General features: G+C 45.1%; 1 protein-coding gene across 1 annotated transcript in view; it reads right to left on the minus strand.

Moving 5' to 3' along the window:
- Positions 1–491: 491 nt before the first annotated feature.
- Positions 492–23,484, minus strand: part of arid1b (AT-rich interactive domain 1B) — a 157,917-nt gene continuing 134,924 nt past the window's right edge. The window contains 14 exon segments of the mRNA XM_076108366.1: positions 492–2,312; positions 2,603–2,733; positions 3,084–3,819; positions 4,194–4,269; positions 4,415–4,534; positions 4,708–4,840; positions 5,648–5,817; positions 6,968–7,109; positions 10,792–11,014; positions 12,192–12,407; positions 13,175–13,369; positions 15,208–15,311; positions 16,661–16,797; positions 23,229–23,390. Coding sequence (XP_075964481.1) covers positions 492–2,312; positions 2,603–2,733; positions 3,084–3,819; positions 4,194–4,269; positions 4,415–4,534; positions 4,708–4,840; positions 5,648–5,817; positions 6,968–7,109; positions 10,792–11,014; positions 12,192–12,407; positions 13,175–13,369; positions 15,208–15,311; positions 16,661–16,797; positions 23,229–23,390 — 4,366 coding nt within the window.

Raw genomic sequence — 23,484 nt, forward strand, 5'->3', positions numbered from 1 at the left:
TATACATTTCAATTTGAAAAGTCAGTGTTTTTTCCCCCCCCCCACAACTGTTGGCAAAAAAGTTCAAACTACTGTACAGAGTCACATTTTAAATAAATACTCTCCATTAACAAAATGTTGATGAGTATATTAGCGTTTATAAAACTGAAAAACATCTCCACGACTCATCGACTCAAAAGGAACCACGTAATTCAGCACCAACATCTGGTGGCAGCTTTGGCTGAAAAAGTGAACAAAAGAAAAGAAAATGCCAAACAAAATGAGCAATCCAACACCAGCAAGTATTAAATATTTGTATTAAAATGAGCTTTCAAATGCCAAACCCACTTTTTTTAACAGGGCCCAGAAGCTATACATATATAGAGATATTCTGTGGATATGTCTTTAAAAAAAACAAACATTTTCTGTCATTTTGATAAATAAAAATAGGAAACCACAGAAGCATCTTGTTTGCCTTAGCGTCTGCTGTGTGAGTCCCGCCTCTCCTCTTGTCATAATTTCCCTAGGTGAAAGAGAACTTGGCAAATGATACCCACCACCCCCGCGTTGAGCACAGAGGAAATGGAGATGTCTAATAATCTGCTTTCGTACAACACAAACTCTGTCTTGTTCTCCTCCACTTTAGCCATAGCCAACAGGCCTTTAGCTGCTCTGCACATCATGTTTATGCTAGGTGGGTCCATAGGGGGGTGCCCCATGTGCAGCAGGCTGTGAGGGTTCTGCTGGTACTGCGCCATGCTAACGCCGTCATCCAGGAAGCCTACCAAATTACCCACGCTGCCCTTCTGCATGGCTATGGCACGTGCCGCTGTGGGATCTCCTTGTGCCAGGTGGGAGAGCACAGCCACTGCCATCTCTCTGTACGCCTGGGCCTTCCTCTGACCCACGTAGCGGACCAAGACGGTGAAGAGCTTCTCCTGACGGCTGAATGGTGGCGTAGCTAGCAGGAGGTCAACGTTGCCACCCTGGATGCTCAGCTTGCAGAGGGACTCCAGCACCAGCCTCTGGGGAGTGAGCTGGGAGTGGGGTACTGCTGATGGGAAAGGGTCCTGGGCTTCAGCTGAAGGGCACACCATCCAGTGGAGAAGGCCGTCCAAGATGGGGAGGCAGATAGTGTCCGGATAGGTGGAGAGATCCAGGTGACCCGAGATGTTGGCCAGAGTGACCATAGCATTCTCCCTGAGCAGACTCAGACACTCCCACCACCACTCCTCTTTGCTGCTCGACAGCCCCTGCTCCTTCTGCTCGTCTCTCTGGTAGCCAGGGGGCGACCTGTTCCTCTCCGGGTGCTGGTGGTGCAGCAGGAGCAGCCTGCCCAGAAGAAGAACCAGAGCAGGGTGGCGTGACATATCCAAGTCATTCCCGGGGATAAAGGACAGGCTCCGGACGATGTTGGAGACGCAGAGGCAGCGCTTGGCCAGTGAGTCCTGCCAGGCAGAGGATGTGTAGAGCGGAGCCTCGTCCAGGCAGCGAGGCTCATCCTCCAGCAAGGTGATGTGGTCCTGCTCCCCATCCTGATGCACCCTGAACGGGTAGGATGGCAAGGAGCGCGCAGGGTGGGCGTAAGAAAGGGCGTCCACCCGAGCACACAGAACATCATCTATGGTAGCAGTGATATGTGTCAGTGGATGTTTCTTCCCATCGTCCACCGTGTTTTCCTCTTTGTTTTCTTTCTCTGTCTTTCCATCTGCCCGGGGAGGCGGTTCACTCCGGGGTTCAAATTGTGTTTGAATGTGTGCGGTGGAATCACCTCCGCCAGCCTGCCAGTGTAGCAAGCCGCTAGCGAACTCAGTGACGTAGCCTAAGTGCTCTGTCATGTCTTCAATCAGGTCCTCTTTGTGGACAATCTTGATGGGGAGCTTATCATATTTACTGGCTTGCTTGAGTTTAGGTTTTAGCTCTGTAACAGGCTGGTCAACACACTCCTTTTTGCTCTCTGCTCCTTTTTCACTCTCTTCTTCTTTTGCCTCATTCTTTCTGTCCTCTTCATCTTTGTCCTCCTTCTTTATGGTCACCTCGGACTCCTCCTTCTCCATGTTCACCTCAGCTGACTCTGGCTCTGCAGTAGCGACGGGTTGAGCTTCCTCCACGATGCCTCCTGCTTGCTCCTCTTCTGCCAGAGCTGACTCAGGTTCAGGATGGGCGTTGGAGTCCGTTTCCTGGTCAGGGATGACTTCTTCTTTCTGTTTAGCAGCAGGGTTCAAAAGGCCTTTCTGAGCCACTGTCCCCACCTCAAACTCTTCCAGGATGCCAAAGATCTCAATCAGGTAACGGCGAAAGTACTCCACAATCAGCTCGAGGAATCCTGGCAACTGTTCAGACATAGATCAAATTCATGTCAGCAACTTAAGAAGAAAGAAATCTAATTCTGATCACTTTTTTTTGTAATATCTTGATAATTTGGACGACATAGTGACATAATGGTCTTCTGAATATTTCCCCTTTACTGAATTTTACAGATCTTTACTACTAGAGAAAAAGGTTAATCTGGAAGATCAAGTTCAAAGAGACACAGTGCATTGCCATGCTTTTACAGTGCGCTCCATGTAGGCTGAATGAGTTCTCTGTCAGCGGTGAGGTGTAGTCATGAAATTGGTTTTACCTGTGAGAGTGTAAAGGAGCCCACAGTGCTGTCATCGTACAGCAGGATATTGATGGTGTCTAGGGCCCATGTGCTTTCTGCCAGCAGGCCGGACTTCAGAGACATCATTACGCGCCAGGCCTCAGGCGTTCCTGGGGTTAAAACAGCAGGATTTTTGGAACCAGGAAAAAAAAAAAATGGTGATCAGACATGGTCCAAATGATGAAATGGGACACTGAACAGAGTAGATCATTGTAGTTCCTTTCATAAAATGTGCCTCATGTTGTGCTAGTTCTACCTGAAAATTAGGCTTAGCTGTTCATCTAAGACAGAGATAAAATAGTTTTTTTAGAGCATGAAATGAGCACTTTCATTTTTCAAGCTAAATGCAAAACTACAATTAAGCAATCAGGAATGCATCTTCTAAAGAGCCTTGCCAACCCATCCACCTCACAGCCCTAGTCAAAAAAGTAAATAATGAAATAATGTGACTGCATCTCACCAGTGTCCTTGGAGGTGAGCTTGCGTCTGGGCTTGAGAATCGGCATTGAGGCCTCCACTGATCCTGGTGGGTAGTTGAGGTCCCGCCTTAGGTTGGGAGGAAAGTGACCGAGGGGTCCACCTCCCTGTGGGCCCATCATGGTCATCCCAGGCTTAGGCATCTTCATGGGTGACATGAACGGTGCTTTGGGTGACATCCTAGAGTCCATGGAGCGCTGGAAGGCTCCTGGGCTGGGTGCTCTGGACAGATGGTTGGCCATGGATGGACAGTTGGAATAAGAAGATGGCTGGCGTGAGGACAGGGGAACCATGCCTCCTGATGACATGTAGGGAGACTGACGGTGCCACTGCTCCTGCCCCGGCCGTCCGTCCATGTCGTCTCTGCCCATTGGGCCGTAAGGTGGCATTTGCGATGGCGGCCCCTGTCTGTTGGGGTAGGGATACCCGAGCTCTGTCCTGGATGGCCACATGTTGGGGCCATCGGCGGCATGGTTAGGAGTGGGCCCCCCACCCATCATACTGTGCTGGCTCTGACCTGAGGGGGCCATGCGGTCGCCCCGGGGGTAGGGGTAAGGGAACTGTCCCTGGATGGGTCTGTGTTCAGGGCCTGAGTACCCACCACCGTAGTGGTTGTACATGTCCGGCTGCTGGTTGGCGTACTGCATGGCATACATGTCGCTCTCGTGTCTCTTGGGTGGGGGGCCGTACATGCCGTCCATGGGCCGTTTGTAGCCCTGCTGAAGCAAATGTGTAGATAGTTAGTTAAAACACACAGCCATTCCACTGCTTTAGTAGAATTCTATAATGATAAAAAAAAAAATAGTAATAAAAACCTTTTTTAACAACGTTTTTGACACGTTAAAAATGCAACAAAGCATAAATGGGGCAAAAATGTATTTGGGAAGAAATATACAACTCAATATTTGACATGATAATTTATTCGTACAGTACATTATTTGTAGGTTAAACTGTCATAATCTTAGGACACTTCCTGTTCAAAATGGGTTTAGTCTTTTAAAGTTTTACTAGGCTGTCATATATTGTGTTCCTTCAATACATGAAGTCACAGTAAACTGTGTAGAACTGCTTTATTTACATCTCTCTCTCTCACCTGTTGCTGAGGGTACATCCCAGATGGATGCATCCCATATGGCATGCTGGGATACTGCTGACTGTAGCCATCGTGTCTGAAACAGAACGGAGGGGAGGAGAGGAATAAGTCCCTCGCTGGTTAAAAAATGATCAGCAAAGTAACATGAATACATGTAAGTTATTGCTTTGACTTTCCACAAGTGTACTCTAATAGACTCTTCTACACACATGGGTGCTGACCTCTGCTGTGAAGGGTATCTACTGGGAGAGTACATGCTGCCCTCACTGTTCGAAGGTCCCATGTTGTTCTGACTCCCAGGGGGACCCATGTTCCCCTCCATCCCCATGACATGGTCCGGTCTGAGGATCAAACAACAGCAAAGTCTTAATGCTTCTGACAAAATGTCTGCTGTAAACATATGTTTTTAACCATCCCAACTACAGTGGCCCCTCGGGCTCATGTTAGGGGAATGCCAAAGATATAATGAGATACTACAGGTTCACCACCCTCTTCTGCTGATTTGTGTGCCTACCTCCTGTCGTAGCCCGGCCCATATGGATACTGCGACCGTTGGCTCATGCTCAAGGCTGATGGGGGTCGACCATACATGTCCTGCATGCCACCACCGGGCATCTGGCCTGGTATGTAGGGATCAGCTCCTGCCACTGCGTAGGAGGAAAACAAATGAGGTAAATGCATCTGACTATCTTATATAACAGTGAATGAATCAACATAGACAAAATGAAAAAGGAAAAAAAAAGATCTTTACAGGCAACAAGCTAAAAAAAATGGTCTAACTAATAGTGTCCTACTAACCACCAGGTGGCAGCATGCCTCCATGAATATTCACCACTTCACATGATTAAATCTATTGTTCTGAGGCTGCAACTGTTGTTATGCAGCTAACATCCACCATATTATTCATTCAGACTCCATTCTCTCCAGCCTTCAGAGGAGCCTCCATCCTTTCTAAAAACTACTGTTTGTTCTGAAAACTAAACCGCACGAGTTGGTCGAAACAGGTGCTTCTCAGCAGGATGGGAAGGATGAAAGGTTGAATACGGGGAGGATGAAAAGGATGAGCAAAGTTAGGATGAGACAAATGCTAAGCTACGAGAACATCAGACGAGCTGGTGTGTTTTCCGTAAAGGGATGCGTGGCGTAACACACACTTCTCATCTCCTTTCATAATTCCAGTAGTAAAACACACACACACATCTGTCCTGACTAGACAATGAATTAGACCAACGAGAAAGACGAAAGAACAATTTTGACAAAGAGCCATGTAAGTTTATAAGATGAAGTTTTAAATTTTAAATATACTCATTTAAAGTCGACAATGCAAAATAGTTTGTTAAAACGGTTTTGTCGGCCTGAAAAACAGTTTATTCACATACGTCTCAAAATGGGGGAAAACAGGTCTTGGGCTTGTTGTTTGGGAAAAAGGGTGTCACAGCGTGTGCCTCACTCACTCTTCCTCATCCCGGCGAAAGGGTCCTTGGCGTCGTACTGCATCCTCATCATCATGTCAGGCATGCTGAGGCCCTGCTGGTAAGGAGCTGAGGGGGGCAGGGAGGCAGCACGCTTCTGGAAGGCCGGGTCACTCACCTCCGAGAAGGGGTCCTGTATGCTCACACTGCTCCTGGACAAGGCGAGGAGGGAGGGGAGAGAGAGAGAGAGAGAGAGAGAGAGAGAGGGAGAGAGGGGAGAAGATGGAAGCAGTGTGAGAGAGGAGCAGCCATGGATTGCACACACTGAAAACATTGATATGATGTGTGATATGAAGGAGCTCTATGCTCTTATTTTGAAGGGAAAAAAACCGTTTTAAATTGTTTCAATGATGGACGTTTAATTTTTGTGTAAAATACTTCATATATTACATAAAAGAGTTGTTTGTTGTCAGTGGTGGATTCAAAAGAACTCAGGTTAAAGTAAAGAAGTATCAGCAGCAAAATGCACCTATTAAAACTAAAAGCACTCCTTGTATGATAATATATTATTGGATTATTTTTACAGATGCATTACTGTCGCCCAGTATGCAGGAATTGATGTTGTAGTTGGTTAAAGTAAAGCTAATTCAAACGACTTTAAATACTGTTAGTGTAATCTCTAACAATTCATCATATTTTATGAACTGTACTATAGTTTGTATGTAAAACCTTGATATTAAACATAAGTAGTAACTGTCAAATATATGTTATGGAGTAAAAAGTATAAAGTAGCATAAAATAGAAAAATATTAAAGTAAAGAACAAGCACCTCAAAAACTTAAGAAGAGTACTTGAGTATATTTATTTAGAGAACTTCCACCACTGTTATGTTATATAACTTTGCACACATAATATCACAAATAAAGCAAAAATAAAGATCAACATTGTCTACTTTCCCAGGGTGCAGATGAGGAACATTTTACAAAATTAAAAAGTGAAAGCCTTTAAATATCATATACAGAGCAGCAAAACAGAATGTAAATGTTGTCTTCAATCACTTATGTTAACGAATGTTAACGTTGTATCTGAACATAACGGTGCATATAAAGATCTTTGTCTTTTTGATAAATCCTGCTTCACTACACCATAGTTGTTCACAATTTAGGTTTATACCATTTATCAACAGACAATCCCTGTTCATACATAAGGAACATTTTGTGCTAACTGACACAAATATCACACTGCAATTTGTTTTTACAAAATGTATCACAGAAAATAAAGAAGAACTACTACTATAGTGGCAGAAGTGGTAGAGGCAGCAATAGCATGAATGTAAGTAGTAATAGTAGCAGCCTGTGGTACCTGTTGGGGGCCAGTGGTGTGACCTGTCCCAGGGGGGTGGTGGCAGGTGTGGGGGGTTTCAGATCCCCTACTGCCTCTGCTGTCGAGCTGCTGCCAGAGGACTGGGGCGTCTGTGGACCTTGGAGGGAGCCGCCTGAATTAGCTGGAAGACACAAGTATCCTTTTTATTATCATCATAGCTGGACGATTCACACAATTCACAGTAAAAGCGGCAACACATTCAGACCGCAGGGCTCCCATGTCTTCAGATAGGATCTTGAAGCCGGTTTGAGTCAGAGCGGCCAAACTGGGCTTTTCGCTGCAGCAAGGTGCTGTATTAGAGAGATAACTTTGGACTTAAGGCCAAAGCACTGACAGTGTTACCCTTCATGAGACCTGAGCTCAAGCAAACAGCCTACATGAGCTGGGGGGGCACACATGTATTTGAAGAATATATAGTGTACATATTGGTTGGAGTCAAATTATGTGCAAGCTAATACTTCAGCAAGCATCCCCTAAATATGAGCTTGAGAAAGCACATGCTTGTAACTTTCTTCTAGAAAAAAATACATCCCCTCACACAGAGACTCCAACTGAGGTTAAAAACTGGGTTAGTGTGCTCTCTTATTATGACACCATATTTCTGTGAATTTCTCAGTTCAGATGACTAGAAAATTCTAAGAGTGCCAAGAAACAAGAGCCCAACACACAAAGAACCCCCAACCAGATAAAACCAAGGGATACAAATTCCCAGAAGCAGGTTTAATAAAAAATGTGGACCGTTCCGGCTAAAAGATGACAAAGACGGAGACTAAAAAGAGAGACTATGAAAGTATCCTAATGAGCATTTAGTGTAAGAAGACTTTCTCTGGAACAGCCTCGGTGGCCTTTCCCTGCACCGCACGTTTCCACAGGAAAAATAAAAGAAAGACATAAGCTTTAAAGATTCATGCTAATTCTGAATTATTCAATAATACCCCCTGCCTCTACATCATAGGAGTAGGAGAGAAAGAGAGAGAGAGAGAGAGAGAGAGCGGGGGGAGTTATGCCATGATGATGAGCAGAGGTAGAAGAGAGGGCAAGCAAGGGGCAGCGAGCATTAGGGATTCTTCACTTCCTGGGATATGCTTCAGACGAACACGCGCACACACACACACACACACACACACACGGAGAAGTGCAAACAATGGTGGGGTTAGCGAGGGTTAACAGGTTTACCATTCCTCAAGAGCAGGCGGGCAGACAGACAGATACATAATACCAAGCAGTGGGGTTACGAAGATGGAGGGGAGGTGGAGGAGAGCGTGAACTCAACTGCCCTCTGCTCCACATTTAGAGGGAGAGACGAATGACAGAGCAGGCGATGAGGGAAAAAAAAAGTGCGTGTGCAAAAGCCACGGGGCTGACGTTTGATGTGTGTTCACGAGAGGCTGTGTGTGTGTGTCAGTGGGTGACATAATCCAGAGGGGCGGTGGTGGTGGTGGTTGGGGTGGGGTGGGGGGGAGTCAGTCAGCCGAGCCAATTTTGTGAATGAAAGGTGACGGCGAGGTCGAGTTTGTTTACGTTCTACATTCCAGTCCTCATTAATCACTCCCCACATCCCCCCCCCCTACCATCACAACTACACACAAACCCTCTGCAACCCGCCACCCCCACCAGCCCGCCGGACAAGCTCCCTCAGTGACATCACTGGGCTGTCAGTCTGTATAAGCTGGCAGGGTGTCAGTAGGGCAGTTTGCACTTTGGAGCAGGAAAGCGTAGATACTAGATCCAAACAGAGGCATGAAAAGGAAATGGGTGACATTGTTTTCAAGCTTGGTATTCAGCACTTTTCACAACAGAAAGTCCACACCTTGACCATCATTTCTGTAGGTCATGATAATATTGTACGGTTCAAAATAACTGCTAAAATCTGGGAACAAGGCAACATTGCGGAGAAAGACGGGAGCATTCAGACAATCATACGGGTTGTACGCAAGTCAACAGCAGCCAGATTAAGGTTGAACGTTCTCCTGTGATTGTTACACAGGAATATGTCCATCTTTGCCCTGGTTTCCTGGGATATCTTGCCATAAATTAAGTTTGATTTCAAAAACAGCACAGCAGACAATTTATCTCGTATTTCGACGTTATTCTTTCATATTCATCAAATTATATATATTAGTTTCTTTGAGGTGGAAAAATTCACAATGCCGACAATACAGAATCATTTGATTGATTCAACCACAATAATGATCTGTCATCGCACAGGTCATGGCTTAATCATTCACAGCTACAGCACACATGTTAAGTTGAACCAGGAAGTCTGGCTGTAAACTGTGATGGAGGTTAACGAGTAGTTTGGGTGATCATTTTACTGTTTGCCTCGTATGTCGTCTCTTTTTAGTTCAGTTTTAGCTAATCCGAAGATTTATGACAGACTTGACTGCTTGTGTTTCTTGCCCCGTCGGACTTCTTGTTACCAATGTTGCTGTGACCCCTGATGTCAGCATGAAAACTATGAAATCACCCTTCAAAATAAGTATGTTTTAAATCCACTTTAGCACATGTAGAATACTTTTTTTAATGTTCTTGTCATCAGTATTGCAGTACTAGCTGTATATCATGGGGACCACCCATTTTTACATGAGCAGGTGATTTAAAAAGTATGCAGCACTTCAATCAAGTGTTGCAGCATAAGCACTTTACACTTTAATGCGGCATATCCAACAGGCCGTCCAAACATCTCAAGTATTGACCTTTCCATATTTCACAATATAGCCGGTATCTCTGATTATGTGTACCGTGGTCCCATCAGCCGATGTGGGCAAAATGAGATTCTGTGAAATTGGCGTGGTTAGGTCCCGTTGAATAGATGAGAGGGGGCTAAATTGAGAATTATAAAGTGTTATGAGCAAGAGGGAATATGAATTGTTTATATATATGTGTGTGTGTGTGGCTTATGTGTACTGTACGTATATGTGTGTATATGCAAATGAAGGCAGATGCTCTTTTTCACCCACCAGAAAAAGCAATCTGCAGTGTCTCAGGCAGGTGAGATGCTCTGATGTTCTATTTAAAAGCCAGGGTCACTTTTCTCATCTCCGCTGCAAATTAGAGACATGACCTTACCGCTCTATATCGCTCCAACTCTTTCCCTCTTCTCTCCCGATTCTCGCGTCATAATTGTGTACAGAGACATTCGGTGTGAAAAGGCAGTATACGCAAACAAAAAGTACCCTTTGTGTTGTGGTGCTGTGCCAACGCAATATTACTTAACCTCTAAAGCACTGTAATCAAATAAAGGCCAGTCCCAGGTTTGAGGTGCAAGTGCTGATGGTATCGTAGCTCAACTTCATTAAACTAAGAACCATCTCATCAAAACAGTGCTAACGTCCACAAATGTCTCTTGGGTTTTAAGGTGTGTCCATGTATTCATGTATGCTATTTTTCATAATGTAGCACACACTGGCTGGCCATGAAACTGAAAGTTGTTAAAGGGTTGATTCGGTCAAATTACAGAAGACATTTTCTCTCTAAGCTCTGGCGGTATCTGCAACGTAGATTTTGTTGACTCTTGAAAACGACACAACCTGCAACTAATATGTCTGCCACTTCCCAGTCCTCCAATAAACTAGCATGGCAGCTACCATCACTACGATGTTTCCGACTCAGCGGCAAAACCTTTATTGTGGTGATGTTGTGCGCCACATTGTCATGAATACAGATCAATCGTCCTCTGAAGATTCCTGACACCTGTAGTTTGATCAGCAGCACCTGTTGTTTGGCTGCCGACAGATGGGAGAGTGGAGTGGTGAAAAAAACAAAAAACAAAAACAGTGAACGAGTCTGTTATCAGGCCTTACCAGGTGAGGGTGGCTGGATCTTGACCTGCTTCCTGCTGTCCCCTCCAGCCACGCTGCTGCCACTGCTGCTGCTGTCTGCCGGCGGCTCTTCTCCCCTCTCCATCTTACACTCGTAGGCAAACAGATACTGGATGTACTGCTTCTTCAGCGAGCTGGCGGAGGTGCTGGATGTACCCACGTTCAAGGTGGTGGACAGCTCGCGCCACTTCTTATTCTTGTTTACCTGAGTGGTTGAGGGTCGGGAGGGGGCAGACAAGACATGAATTAGTCAAATGAGGATCACTGATCACAATGATTGTGCACAACTGTGCTCATGCCCTTTCTTTATTTAGTAATGGATCCCCGTAGCATCAGCCACACACTTGTCATTTTGCCTGGAGTATGGTAGACCACAGCCTGCTGAATTTAATCTAATTAATTCCAAGGCTGTGCACTTAATATTTTTCTACTTACTATATAACCACAGATGTGTAGGTCAATCTTGAGTATTGCACATACTAGAAGCAAAAAAGTACGACATTATACGGCCACAAGTATGTGGACACCCCTGACCACAGCTAATTGGTCCTCAGTTCCAATTAGGGGGAAAACCCATTACTACAACATAAAAAAATATTTCAGACAGAAGTACACTTCCAGTTTTGCAGCAGAGTTTGGGGAAGCTAATTTCCTGTTTGAGCATGACAATGTCTAAGGCATAAAGCAAGGTCTATAAAGAAATGTTTTTACCAGATGTCAGTGTGGATAACATGACTGGCCTGCAGAGTGCCCTGACCTCAAGCCCATTCATCCAACTGAACTGGAACACTGACTGCGAGTCAGGCCTTATTTCCCAACATAAGAGATCGACCTCACTCACCTCACTATTGTGGCTGAATGAGAGCAAAGCTGTGAAGGGTTCCAAGTGTGGAAGCTATTACAGCAGCATAAAAATGCCCATGGCTTTGGAATAAAAAGGTGTAATGTTGTCCACATTCTTTTGGAAATGTAGTGTTTGCCGTTTCCTGTAAATCCTGCTACCGTTAGTATGTAAAGCTTTATACCTTGTACATTTTTATCACACGCGGTTTGACACGTGGAGTCCTCCCAGAACACAAGTATTGTGATATTTTCAGGAATACGGGTTCCCCGAGATTTATTTCATTCTCTTGAGTACATCTCTCAACATTTTACAAGCTCACCATATGCCATGCTGCTTCACTGCACATTGCTGGAGAATATTAAGCAGATGATGCACAAGGGCAGAATCATACACGTTTCCTGTAGAGGTTCCTGCGCAGAATATTTCTTTGAACTGACCTGTCTGTTATCTCAGTATCTGTACTCCTGTCCAATGGCAGTGAAGTAGAATCTAATCAAACATTTTCTCAACGACAGTGAGTGTGTTCCTTAAACGTTACCATGGCGAGGCCTCCAATCTCCCGAACAGCAATGTAGAGCTTCCAGAGGTCCAGTGGCTTCTTGCCCACAGTGGGAAGCTGGGTGACCGGCGAGCCCCTTTCCTCCATGAAGGTCAGGTATCGCTCCACCCAAACCCGCCTCTCCGGCTCCACACCCAGCTCAAACAGCCGCGTGATTCGCTCCCCACTGAGGGAGGAGGAGTTCGGGTTGGCTTTCTGGTGAGAGATGCAGATGGCTTACGGTAAAATAAATGTAAGAAAGTGACCTTTTATACACTACATTCCTGTTATACACATTTTTTATCATATATATATATAAAATGTAAACTATATGTGGTTTTTCCCAAAATTTTCATTCATGTTCTGTGGACACATAATGTACATCACTCTAAAAATGCAAATTTGAGGAATTCCTGCTCAATATATGCTACACATTCTGATATATAGAGTTCATTCTGCCGATTATTTGTCTTTGCTGTATGCTATTGCTGTTTTCTGCTACAACAACCCACATGAGGATCATTAAAGTTTCATCCCATATTTACACATCCTGAAGTAGGCCCTTGGTTGAATGACCAAGCAAAAACAAACACTTCTTTAGAGCACTCTGTTCAGTGTGCAGCCTGTGTTTACTTCAAAGTTCATTCACAGCACATTCGTATCCCTCAAATTCAAATTGGAGGACAAAGTTTAATCTCTCGCAGTCATGTCTGGCTTCAATCCAGGTTCCAATAGACTTCTGTGGTCTAAGAACCAGCTTTTGATCATGTAATTACACAATAATCCTTCAGTCATACATGAATCAATCAAACTAACAGCTTATGAGGACGATATTGTCCATAAAGGGAAGTTCCCATTGTTTCACTGATCGTTAAGTCGCTTGGTTTGGTTTCTGTGTCTATATGTATTCACGTAATTCCTGTACTTATTCAGTAAATGCACACATCCATCCATCCAATCGTGTTTGAGCTTCTCGTGCTTACAGGACTGGAGGGGGTCTTGAGGGGCCAGGGGGGGCTGCTGATGCTGTCGCTGTCGTCTCCGTGGTACGAGGACAGGCTGGCTGGGCTGGGTGAGAGGGGGGAGGGCACGGGCAGGGCACTGCCTGGCGTGGCTGGCTGGGACACACACTGCTGGGAGCTACTGCTGCTGTTATTGTTGCTGTAGCCGTCCTGTAGCTGGTGAGGAGTGTAGAGAAGAAGAGGACTTTCATTTTCTTTGTAAAAAGGCATCCATCACCCACCTCCTTGCTATCAGTATAGCACAACTGTGTGTTCTACTGCTGCCCACACAACAAGAATGTGGTCATAGCTCAAGTTTGCAACGGTAGATGACCCAAAATGAGTCCATATATGTGTGTGTGTGTGCGTGTGTGTGCACCAACATACGGACACGTGTGTGTTTGTGTTGATATGCATGAGTTTGGAACCAGAGGTGGAAAGTACATAAAGTACACAGAGTACTTAAGTATAATTTTGAGGTATTTCCATTCCACTTGAGTATTTTTCATTTATACTTGTACCTCACTACATTTTAAAGGGGAATATTGTACTTTTTAATGCATATTATTATGTTATAATTATTCATGCATTTGTGGCTGGTCAATTTTTTCCTGTGAAATGTAGTGGATTAGAAGTTTAACGTAGCATAAAATGGAATTACTCATGTAAAGTACAAGCACCTTCAAATGATACTTAAGTGCAGTACTTGCATACATGTACTTAGTTACTTTTTGTCTAAAATAGCCCTATAGCCAAAGTACGGCAAGTGTGTGTGTGAAAGATTTAGCATGTCTTACTGCTATTGTGTCTGCATGCATAAATGCATGCGTTTGCATGCTAGAGATGTAAAATGCATGCAGATCAGTATGATGAGTCTGTGTCTATAAATGTGTGTGCGCTTCACTTTGTGTAAATCACTCCATGTTAGCTCACATTAGTGTGTGAGTCTTGTGCGCATACATTTGTGTGTGTGTATGTGTGTGTGTGTGTAAAAGAGACTGCGAAAGAGGGAACAACAGCTTGACAAGTGCTTCTGGTCTGTGTACAGAATGCTCATGTCAGCAAAACCGTATCTTTCTCCCTCTCCCTATCTCTCTCTCTTTCTCACTCTCCCTCCCTCTCCTGGCAGACAGATCATCTCTTTTGGGAGCACTCGGGGTCTTTCTGGCTGCTCTGACTGCCTTAAATAATTCAAAAGGCCCTACTATCGCAATCAGCAAAACAAAAGACAGGGATTTGGAGGGAAAAGACGTGTAGTGGATGTGGTGGAGGCGTGTGAGTCTGTTTGTGCACGCCTGTGTGTGTGTGTATGTGTGTGTGTGAGAAGGGCTGTTAAGCAAAAACAAGGAGAGGGGGTAGAAAAGAGCAAAGAGCAGAGTTCTGTTGTTGCTGTGCTGAGCCAAGCCGAGCTGCAATTGTAGGGCAAAATGAGAAGTCAGCATTGTGTATTGGGACGTGTGTGTGTGTGTTTGTGTGTATGTGTGAGGCACTGAGGAAGTACTGTTTAGGAGAAGGATGGTGCATGTGTCTATGAGTGTGTGTGCGTGTGTGTGTGTGTGTGTGTGGACTTGCTGGAGAGGCCAGTGTGTGGCTTCTTGGCTTTTTGTAAAATAAAATAAATGAATAAATATGCATGTGTTGTGTGTGTGTGTGTGTGTGTATACATGCACTGTATTTCTGTGTTGTGTTTGAAAGTGTGTACACGCATGTGTGTGTACTGCAGATGCCCAGCCCTCTCTGTCTCTGTCTCTCTTTTTTTGCAGCTCGGGCTGCCAAAACATCAGCAAGAAGAGAGGGCTGGGGGCAAAAAACAAAGCGAGGAAAACATTAGGAATGGTAAATGTTAAACAAATCATTAAATATGGCGAGAAAACAACAGAGAAACAGCCCACTGTGCTGTGGCAGCTTATGCTGATCAGATTTGGTTTGCTTCATTAGGAGAACAAGATCAAGAAAGAGAGGAAGAGAGGGAATTGCAAAGAAGGATGGCGAGAGGAAAAAGGTCAAGGAGGTACCTTTGGTTTGTGAGGCTCGCTGGCCGGGCCGCTGTCGTCTTTTACGTCCGTTTTCGATTTCCCATCTGGGCTCATCATCCCGTCTCCCGACATTCCCATGGCTCCTTCAACAAGAATGAGGAAACATTAAAAAACATAAAAACATATCGCGAGAGACATGTGTGGGCAGGTAAGCCTTTGTCCTTTGGCCATAAATAGTATGAATATATAAGATAATAAAGCTTTCTCCCAGCCGGTATGCTTTCACCACGATGTAATGAAGATGTTTACTTGCCATGTTTTTGTATTAGAGTCAATTCAATATGATTGAACTCCCTAAAATGAACAGTGCCCTCTTTGTTTGTGCTAAAAGCTGCTCGATAATTGTTTGTTTGATGTCACAGACAAAGTCAGACATGTAAAATGGTTTAAATATTATGTTCTTCTTTCTGTGTTCTCAAGGGGCCTCTAAAGTCTGTCCAGCCATTCATCTCCAAGAGAAGATTGTGAAAGAAACTTAAAAAACATAAAAAAAAAAAAAAACATTAAAAGACTGCTTCTTAAGGAAAGACAGAGACTTATAGACAGAGAATGAGATACGACTCCACTAAAGCCAGCCGGTGCGCTCTTTCAACCTTGCTGACTGCACATTCTTAGTGTGGGAGAAATCTGAGACGACCTCACGTATTCAAAGTGCAGCAACAGAACGGGAAGGAGATGTTGGCTGACTTGTTCCTGTTTTCAAAGACATTTGAGTACCTTCACGAAGTTTCTAATTGAAGAAGAGCTGAGGTCCTTAAAGACTGATTTTCATAGTGCCAGCTGCATATTTCGTATTAACAGAAAGAAGGGGTCCTTGAATACGAGGCTCCCCTCTTTATTTTTCCCTTGTGTGCTGCGGCACGGTGGGAAAACTAATGGCTTTTTACCGTGCCCAGGGGCAAACCAGATGAGTTTTGAGGAACCTTGGCGCTCTAATTCGTTTGAAGTTTTCCAAATGTCACGCATTCTGATATTTGCGTTTAAATAAAAGGTGCCTTTCACTTCAGGAGCCACAGAGCCGAGATGCATTTAGCAACAATGCAGCTGGGTGAAGGGCTGGAAGAAAAAGGGATGCACCGCATTAATCTTTGCTCACTGGAGGGCCGGCTCTACAGAAAAAGTAAGAGCTCAGAAAGTAACTCTTGAATTCTTAGCCTTTTAGAATCTTTTGCCCCTTTTAGTCCTCCCTCTCTCTATCTGTCTCTGAGTGAGTCCCGAGGTGGTTCTGCTGTACACTCAACATAAAAACACAGGTTCATCTTGAGCGGCTCAGTGTACAGTTGGACATTAACCGTGAGGACTGCGATTTCTCAGTGAACATGGGGTGGTTTGAATCCTGTTGTTTGGTTAAGGTCAGAAGCTGCGTGGAAGTATTCAAACCCTGAGACAACAAAGACCCATTACTCTGCCGGTTGGCATTCAGCAAGTATACCTGAAGGCGGCATATTGTAGGCTGGACCTTGTGCGTTGCCCATGGCTGAGCTGTTGTTTCCCGTTGGCTGGCTGTTGGGGACAGTGGTAACCATGGGGCTCGCCTGGCTCAGGCCGGGGCCTTGGTAGCTGCCCTGCCTACCACAGAAAGAGGAGAATGGCGTTAGTAGAAGCGGTAGGGATGAATCCAGTTTAGATTCACAAAGTAATGACAGGCTGTGGAAGAGATAAGTGGGTCACAGTGAAAGCTGCCGAAGAACAGAAGTCACAAAATTGTACAAAGATGATATTTGTCAGTTCCGTCACTGCCATACCGCTTTATTGTTGCCATAAAAACTGAGCAGCATGTATATCTGAAAGTCACAATGAAAGCACCGTACACAACATATCCCTGATCAAACAAGCCGCTCTTCTGAAAGGTTGAAGATGAGCACGCAGCATCAAAAGAGAAAAACTCCCATCCTCTCTTTGCTCTTCTCCTCTACAAATCCCCCTCCCCTACCTCTTTCCCTCTCTTCCTCCCTCTCCCACAAGTCATAATTTAACTAATTAAGGTGTGCTTTTGGAGAGGATCATGTTATTTGTTGCCATGGTGACAGCAGAAGTCAATCTCCCTCCCTAAGCCTCCCTTCTCTCTCTCTCTCTCAGGCGGCTCATCACATGGTGTTGCAAGTGACATCAGAGGGGCTTATCTGCAACCTGCTGAATGCTGGCCATCCATGTGTGTGTGTGTGTGTGTGTGTGTGAGACTGCAGGCAACATCTATCGTTGCATGCCAGGCAGGCCAAAGCCAGTGACATGGGGGCTGAAAGGAACACCGTGTTTGGAACAATTTGGTCTATCTCCTGCTGTCTCAAGATTATCTCCTGGACAACCATATAAAAGACCGCTGGGAGGAAAGGGGGAGAGAGACTGGGAGAAAAACAAACAAACATGTGAGATGAAGAGAGACAGAGGCCTAAACGACTGAACACATAAGAGAGGAAAGGAAGGCGGACTGAGAATGCGGGATGAAACAAAAAGAAAGGAAGACAGTAAAAGGAGAGGTGGGAAGGGCAGACATCTAAGGAAGTGAATGTAGCAAGGGTGGATTTAAAGGGAGAAAGGATGAAAGGAAAGCAGGAAGGAAGGAAGACATCAGAGAGACAATGTTGGGCAACGGCAGACCACAAGGAGGTGTATTTGGCCCAAAATGCAACAACGTTTTATGTGGACGAAAAGAAACATTCTATCCGGATTTATGTCAGTCAATTCCCTCCTAACTGGCATCTTTCTCTCTTTCACACACTCACACAGACACATAGTGTAATACCTCATGTTGGAACCGATACACATAGCCTAAGAGGAGGGATTGGCTTGGTAAACCTCCCCATAATCTCATCTCACAGATGTAATTAGTCATAGAGCACGGCTGATGATACATATGTAATCCCTCTATGGGGGCCGAGGTGCACAGGGGAGCTCCATGGCAAAGAAACAAGCTCACACCAAATCCACGCTTATCTGGCCCCATTTCCATATAATGGGGGAAATATAGACTCCTTCGTTTGCTGCCTACGTGTTACCTAAAAAGCTTTGTGTGAGTCAAGACACAGAAATAAATGTACCTTTTGATCGTTGCAACTTTCCCCGCAAGTGAAAATGTATGCCACACGCAAACTCCCACAAAAGAGAGCGCTGATAAGCCAGAAAGGCAAAAAAAGTTTGGAAAATGCCAGAGAACCTCATTTATCCATACTGTAAAAATGCCCCTCACCCAGCTTAATATTAAGCAATATAAGCAGAAGCTCTCGTGTGAATGGTGAAATACCCAAAACAACAACAACAACAACAGTGGTTGGAGGTTTTCAACTGTGGCACTCTCCCATTATGACTAATTCATGTCATAAAAAAGCCCATTAGAAAGCACTTGATGGAGGCATTGCACAGCGTTTAATCACACTTAATATATGCATGTGCATAAAATAAAAAATAAAAAACGGCACAGTGCATTCATCTTGCACAGTGCATTCATCTTGCTCTCAGGCACCTTGGTGCCGGGGAAAAAAACAAACCCATCCTGTTGCCGCAGAGAGAGAGAAAGAGTGAGTGAAGGACGAGAGAGAGGAGGGATAGATGTGGAGGGAGAGGAAGAAAAAAAAGAAGGGAGGTGGAGGGAAAGAGAGAAGCAGGGAGGGAAATTAAGGCAAGAGGAAGCCTGAGTGGTGTGTGTATGTGTCCCTGGTGGACCGATGGGGGGGCGTATCTTCAGCTCAGGGCCCCAGAGCTGGAGGTAATCGCTGTTCCATGAGACTGAGCCGAGGGAACACACGCGCGCGCACACACACACACACACACACACACACACACGTGCACACGCACACGCACACAGTAAGAAACATGGAAACATCTATACTAACACCATCAGGCCAGTGCACTCTCAGTTTGTTGTTTAGGAGTGGCCTGAGGAGGGAGACAGATAGAAACAGCAAACACTCTCTCAGAGTTTTCTGCCTTTTTTTTTTTTTTTTTAGAAAAGTTTGCGTGAGAGTTTTGACACCATAATACAGGGAAGATGTAAGAAAATTCAGCTTTGGGACTCTGGTTTGTTCGGCCTGTCCAGACATCGTTGGGGCAGAAAGGCCCAACGATCACCTCTCACAGCTGAAATGCATTAATAGAAAAAAGACATTGTCGGTTTTTTTACCAATTCAAAGTGACAACTACCATTGTTTTTCTATTCATTCTATCTAAATACTCTACCCTGGCTGTCCTTCACTCTCACCCTTGTTTTTTTTCCTAATTCTAAAGACACACACAAACACACACACAACACACACACACACACACACACACACACACACACACACACACACACACACACACACACACACACACACACACACACACACACACAGAGCCATCTCTCTCTTTTTGCTATTCAGTCCACATGTGTGAAGGGCATCGGAGAAGGCCACTTTCGCACCGTGGGCAGAGTGTGTGCGTGTGTGACAGTGTGTGTTTGAGCGTGTCCTTGTGTTCATGCGCGGGGTGGGCGCTGTTGCCAAGGGGATGCCATGGTTACGAGGTGCCAGCCAACCAGCTGACGGTGTGTCTCTCTAGAAGTGGCAGCGCCTTTGTCCTTCATTCGTGGTGACAGGCCGCGCTGATGCCTCCCAGCGCTGCTAACTGGACGAGACAGCAGAAGCGCTGGGACTGCAGGAGTGTGTGTGATGGCTGAGCGTCCCTCGCTATCGATCCCTTGGCATTGTGTGTGTGTGTGTGTGTGTGTGTGTGTGTGTGTAAGAGTGTGAAGAAGAAAGTGAGAGAAAAAAGAGCCAGAGAGAGGCTGCTGGATGGAAGGATGGAGTGGATCGGCTGGAGGCCATGAATTATATATGGACCCAATCTGTTCTCAGGGCAGCTTGGGCTCATAGCTCCTCCAAACTCCTGACTCAACTCACCACGCACACACACAAAATTGTACACAGGAGGGGGGGGGCAGAATAGCCCCCCCACACAAAAAAATAAAAGGACAGCTTTTAACATATTTAATCCAGAGAAAAGCTACTCTTCCCTTCTCCCTCCCCTCCTTCCCAAACATCAAACAGCTCAGGATGGATGGAGGAGAAGCCATTTATTTTGCCCATCTAATGAAAGCAGAGCACTGCACAACACTGCCAAGACTGCGAGCGACAAAGCACCACAGGCAGCATCACTCGTTCTTGACATTCAAGCGTTGCTCTTATTTATTTAGCAAATTTACTTACTAAGGAGGTCAGAAATGAATTATTTGGCGAGGATTTGCCTTGGAGCACTCTCCTCTCCTCTTCCCTCTTCCAACATTTTTCTCCCTTCAATTTCCCTTTGATTTACGGCTCTTTTTTTTTTTTTTCGAGCTTTGCTCTTCTTCTACTAAGTGCTTATTTTTTCGACAGAGCCCGTTCCTATAGCTCCAGGAACTTTTTGCGGAGTGTCGCCGGCAGCGCTGGTAAGTCATTTGAAAAGCCAATTCTGTCCTCAGAAGCTGCTGCCAAGAAAAGCTTATACCTTTTAATACTTTCAGTTCTCTTCTCTTTTCCAAAAATAATTCCCGTAACATCAATCCACAGCCTCTTAAAAAAAATGCTGTACCGCACCTTTCTTCCAAACAAACGTGTACCTCCTCCACACTGACAGGCTTGACACCGTCCGTGCTATTTGAACATGACATGTCAGACTTTTTACGCTCATCATACTGACAACTGGCAGCCTAGAACGCCCAAAGAGTCAACTTTTCATAAAACTGATGCCATTTTCCCTCAAATGTAATTTCAAGAAAGACCATCATCTATTTCTGAAATTAGGAATTAACCTAGATCAAAAAAATTCTGCAAGATTTTCTGACTTTGTCGTTAAAATAAAAGACGTATTTCACAGCTCACGTTAACTTTTAGTTGAGCAACAGGGTGCCCAAAACTCTCTAGGCCAACACTGTTTCTCCTAAACCACAGATCCAACTGATTAACCAATAATCCAGTCGAAAAACCCACTTTTGCCACACTTTCTGAAGATTTAATCACGACCCACGCCTGCAGCAATGGGAGACCAGAAGTGGCCCTCCTCTGCTCATTTGGCATTCTTTTCACTCAGCGTAATGAAGCTGGAGTGTGTCTACTAGCGTGTGAGGGTGTGTGTGTGAGTCAGGGTTGGATGAGAGGTGGAGATGGAGAGGGATTATTGGTGGAGACTTAATAAAGGGACGTGTTCAAGAAAATGAAGAAAAGAAGAGACCAGCCAATGACATCGGTGCTAACTAGCCCCTGATTTGGAAGGTCGGGAGCGGGCGGCTGTGGCAGTTCACTCAGGTTTGGTGCATCAAAGAGTGAAACTAGACATGTGCTACGACTAACAACTTGTTTCTCAGACAGAGAAGAACTAGGGCTGAATGTTTCAGAATGTTGCACTGAGATCTGGAGAGCAAACGGGGAACTGGAGCCTTTAACTGCAGGTTTTCGGAGGCCAATTTTCTCCTGATCTCACTCAGATGTTCTAAAGTGGGATCTGAGGAAGAAAAACATAACAAGGCTGTGCTGGAGACAGCGGAGAACAAAAAGCAAATTGGGAGGAAGAAAGACTGAGGGAGATAAAACAGTCTGGGTAGGATAACAGAGCTGCATGGAGACGGAGAGGGCGATACAGTTGGGAGAGTTGGTAAAAAGAGTGAAACAGGTGGGAGGAGAGAGAACAGATGCACACGGGGAGGGATGAAAGAGGTAGAATGAGCGACAGCAGCAGGAACAACTCTGAGGGCAGCACAGAAACTGGAGTATTCTCCAAAAATGTCCATCTTAACAACCAGTTAGGTTCTGTTTTTGTTTAAAATCAGTCAAAACAACTGTCTGCCAGAAGACTAATTCCTAATTGTAGGAAGAAGAAAAAAATCTATATTCCGAATAAAGAAGACGTATTGCAAAATGACAAATGATTCAGATTTGTGAACACTGATATGCTTTGAAAACAAATAGTCTCACCTCGTTGGCAGATTGTTTTTACACCAGGCAGCTAGTTTATGCAAGTCTTTTGTTCAACCGTCTGAATGTTTTTTCCTTAACTGCAATGGAAGCAATGTTTGTTTTGAATAAACACATTTGGACGTTAGCGTGAGCATGTGCAGCAACAGCCAATGTAGCTGAGCAGAGAGGGAAAAGACAGATTTCCAAAGGAAAATCAAAAGCAAAAGCCGCCATTGTGCTGGACTTTTTTGCTTCAAATATGACCTTTGCAATGCAGTAAAACACACACAAAAAAACCACCCAATAATGACAGCAAGGTGCCAAAGATGAAGATAGCACACCGAACAAAGACAAGAAACCCAGGGATGTTTTCACAGTCGACAGCGAATCAAAATGGATCACTGAGAGTAGAAATACATGAAGACACAAAACACTCTTTTGAGACAGATATGTAAAGAAACAGCACAGGAGAGAGAGAGAGAGAGAGAGAGAGCCCTCTCCTCCAGCAGCGCCACAGCCAGCGACGCCTCTCCGGTGTCTCGGTGAATGTGAGGAGAGACTGACAGTCAGTCTGATTGGTCCCAGCAGTGGGGATCATGTCATGCCACTTCTTATTGACAGCCCAACCATCCCTTAATGGCTGGGCCAGCATTTGCATTGCTGTGTGTGTGTGTGTGTGTGTGTGTGTGTGCACTGGGCCCCCCTGATGCACGTAATTAATCACACATACTGTCAGCTACACCGCAAAATGCCAACGCAGTGCACACGACAATCTGAAGCTCAGTGAGTGTGTCTGTGTGTGTGTCCATGCATCATACTGTCTGTGCTCACTCGTTGTTGTCATTAGAGTGGCTAAGACGTGCTGATGATGATAATGATGACTACAGTGATGATGCTGAAGGTGATGATGGCAATTACAATGATGACTCCTCTTGATTTGCTCCGAGAGGGAGCTCGTGAGAAATATCACCATGATCCCTTTCAGGTCTGTTTAGCCTGAAAGAGGTCCCTTCAGTTTAGTCACACGACACACAAACACATACAGACGGTATATAAGGCGTGCACATACATGTGTTATGAGGGTGGTGGACCTACCTATAGTGCTGTGAATGTGAGGGTGGTGGGATGGGTGGATGGTGAGGTCTGAGTGGAGGGGAAGGTGGTGGACGGGCAGAGGCGGGTTGGGGTGAGGGCCAGTGGGTGGAGGTGGGTCGGGGTGGCTGCATCTGGACTGGGGACCTCGCATATGGAGGCCGCCTGTAGATCGGCGTCAACGGACCCCCCCGACAAAAAGAGACACTTCACTTGAAATATCATCACAAGCTCACATGTCTCCAGTCTGCCTCATGCA

The sequence above is a fragment of the Anarhichas minor genome, unplaced genomic scaffold, assembly GCF_050575085.1.
Source record: "Anarhichas minor isolate MPS153535 unplaced genomic scaffold, ASM5057508v1 ptg000040l, whole genome shotgun sequence".
Classification (NCBI taxonomy): Eukaryota; Metazoa; Chordata; class Actinopteri; order Perciformes; family Anarhichadidae; genus Anarhichas; species Anarhichas minor.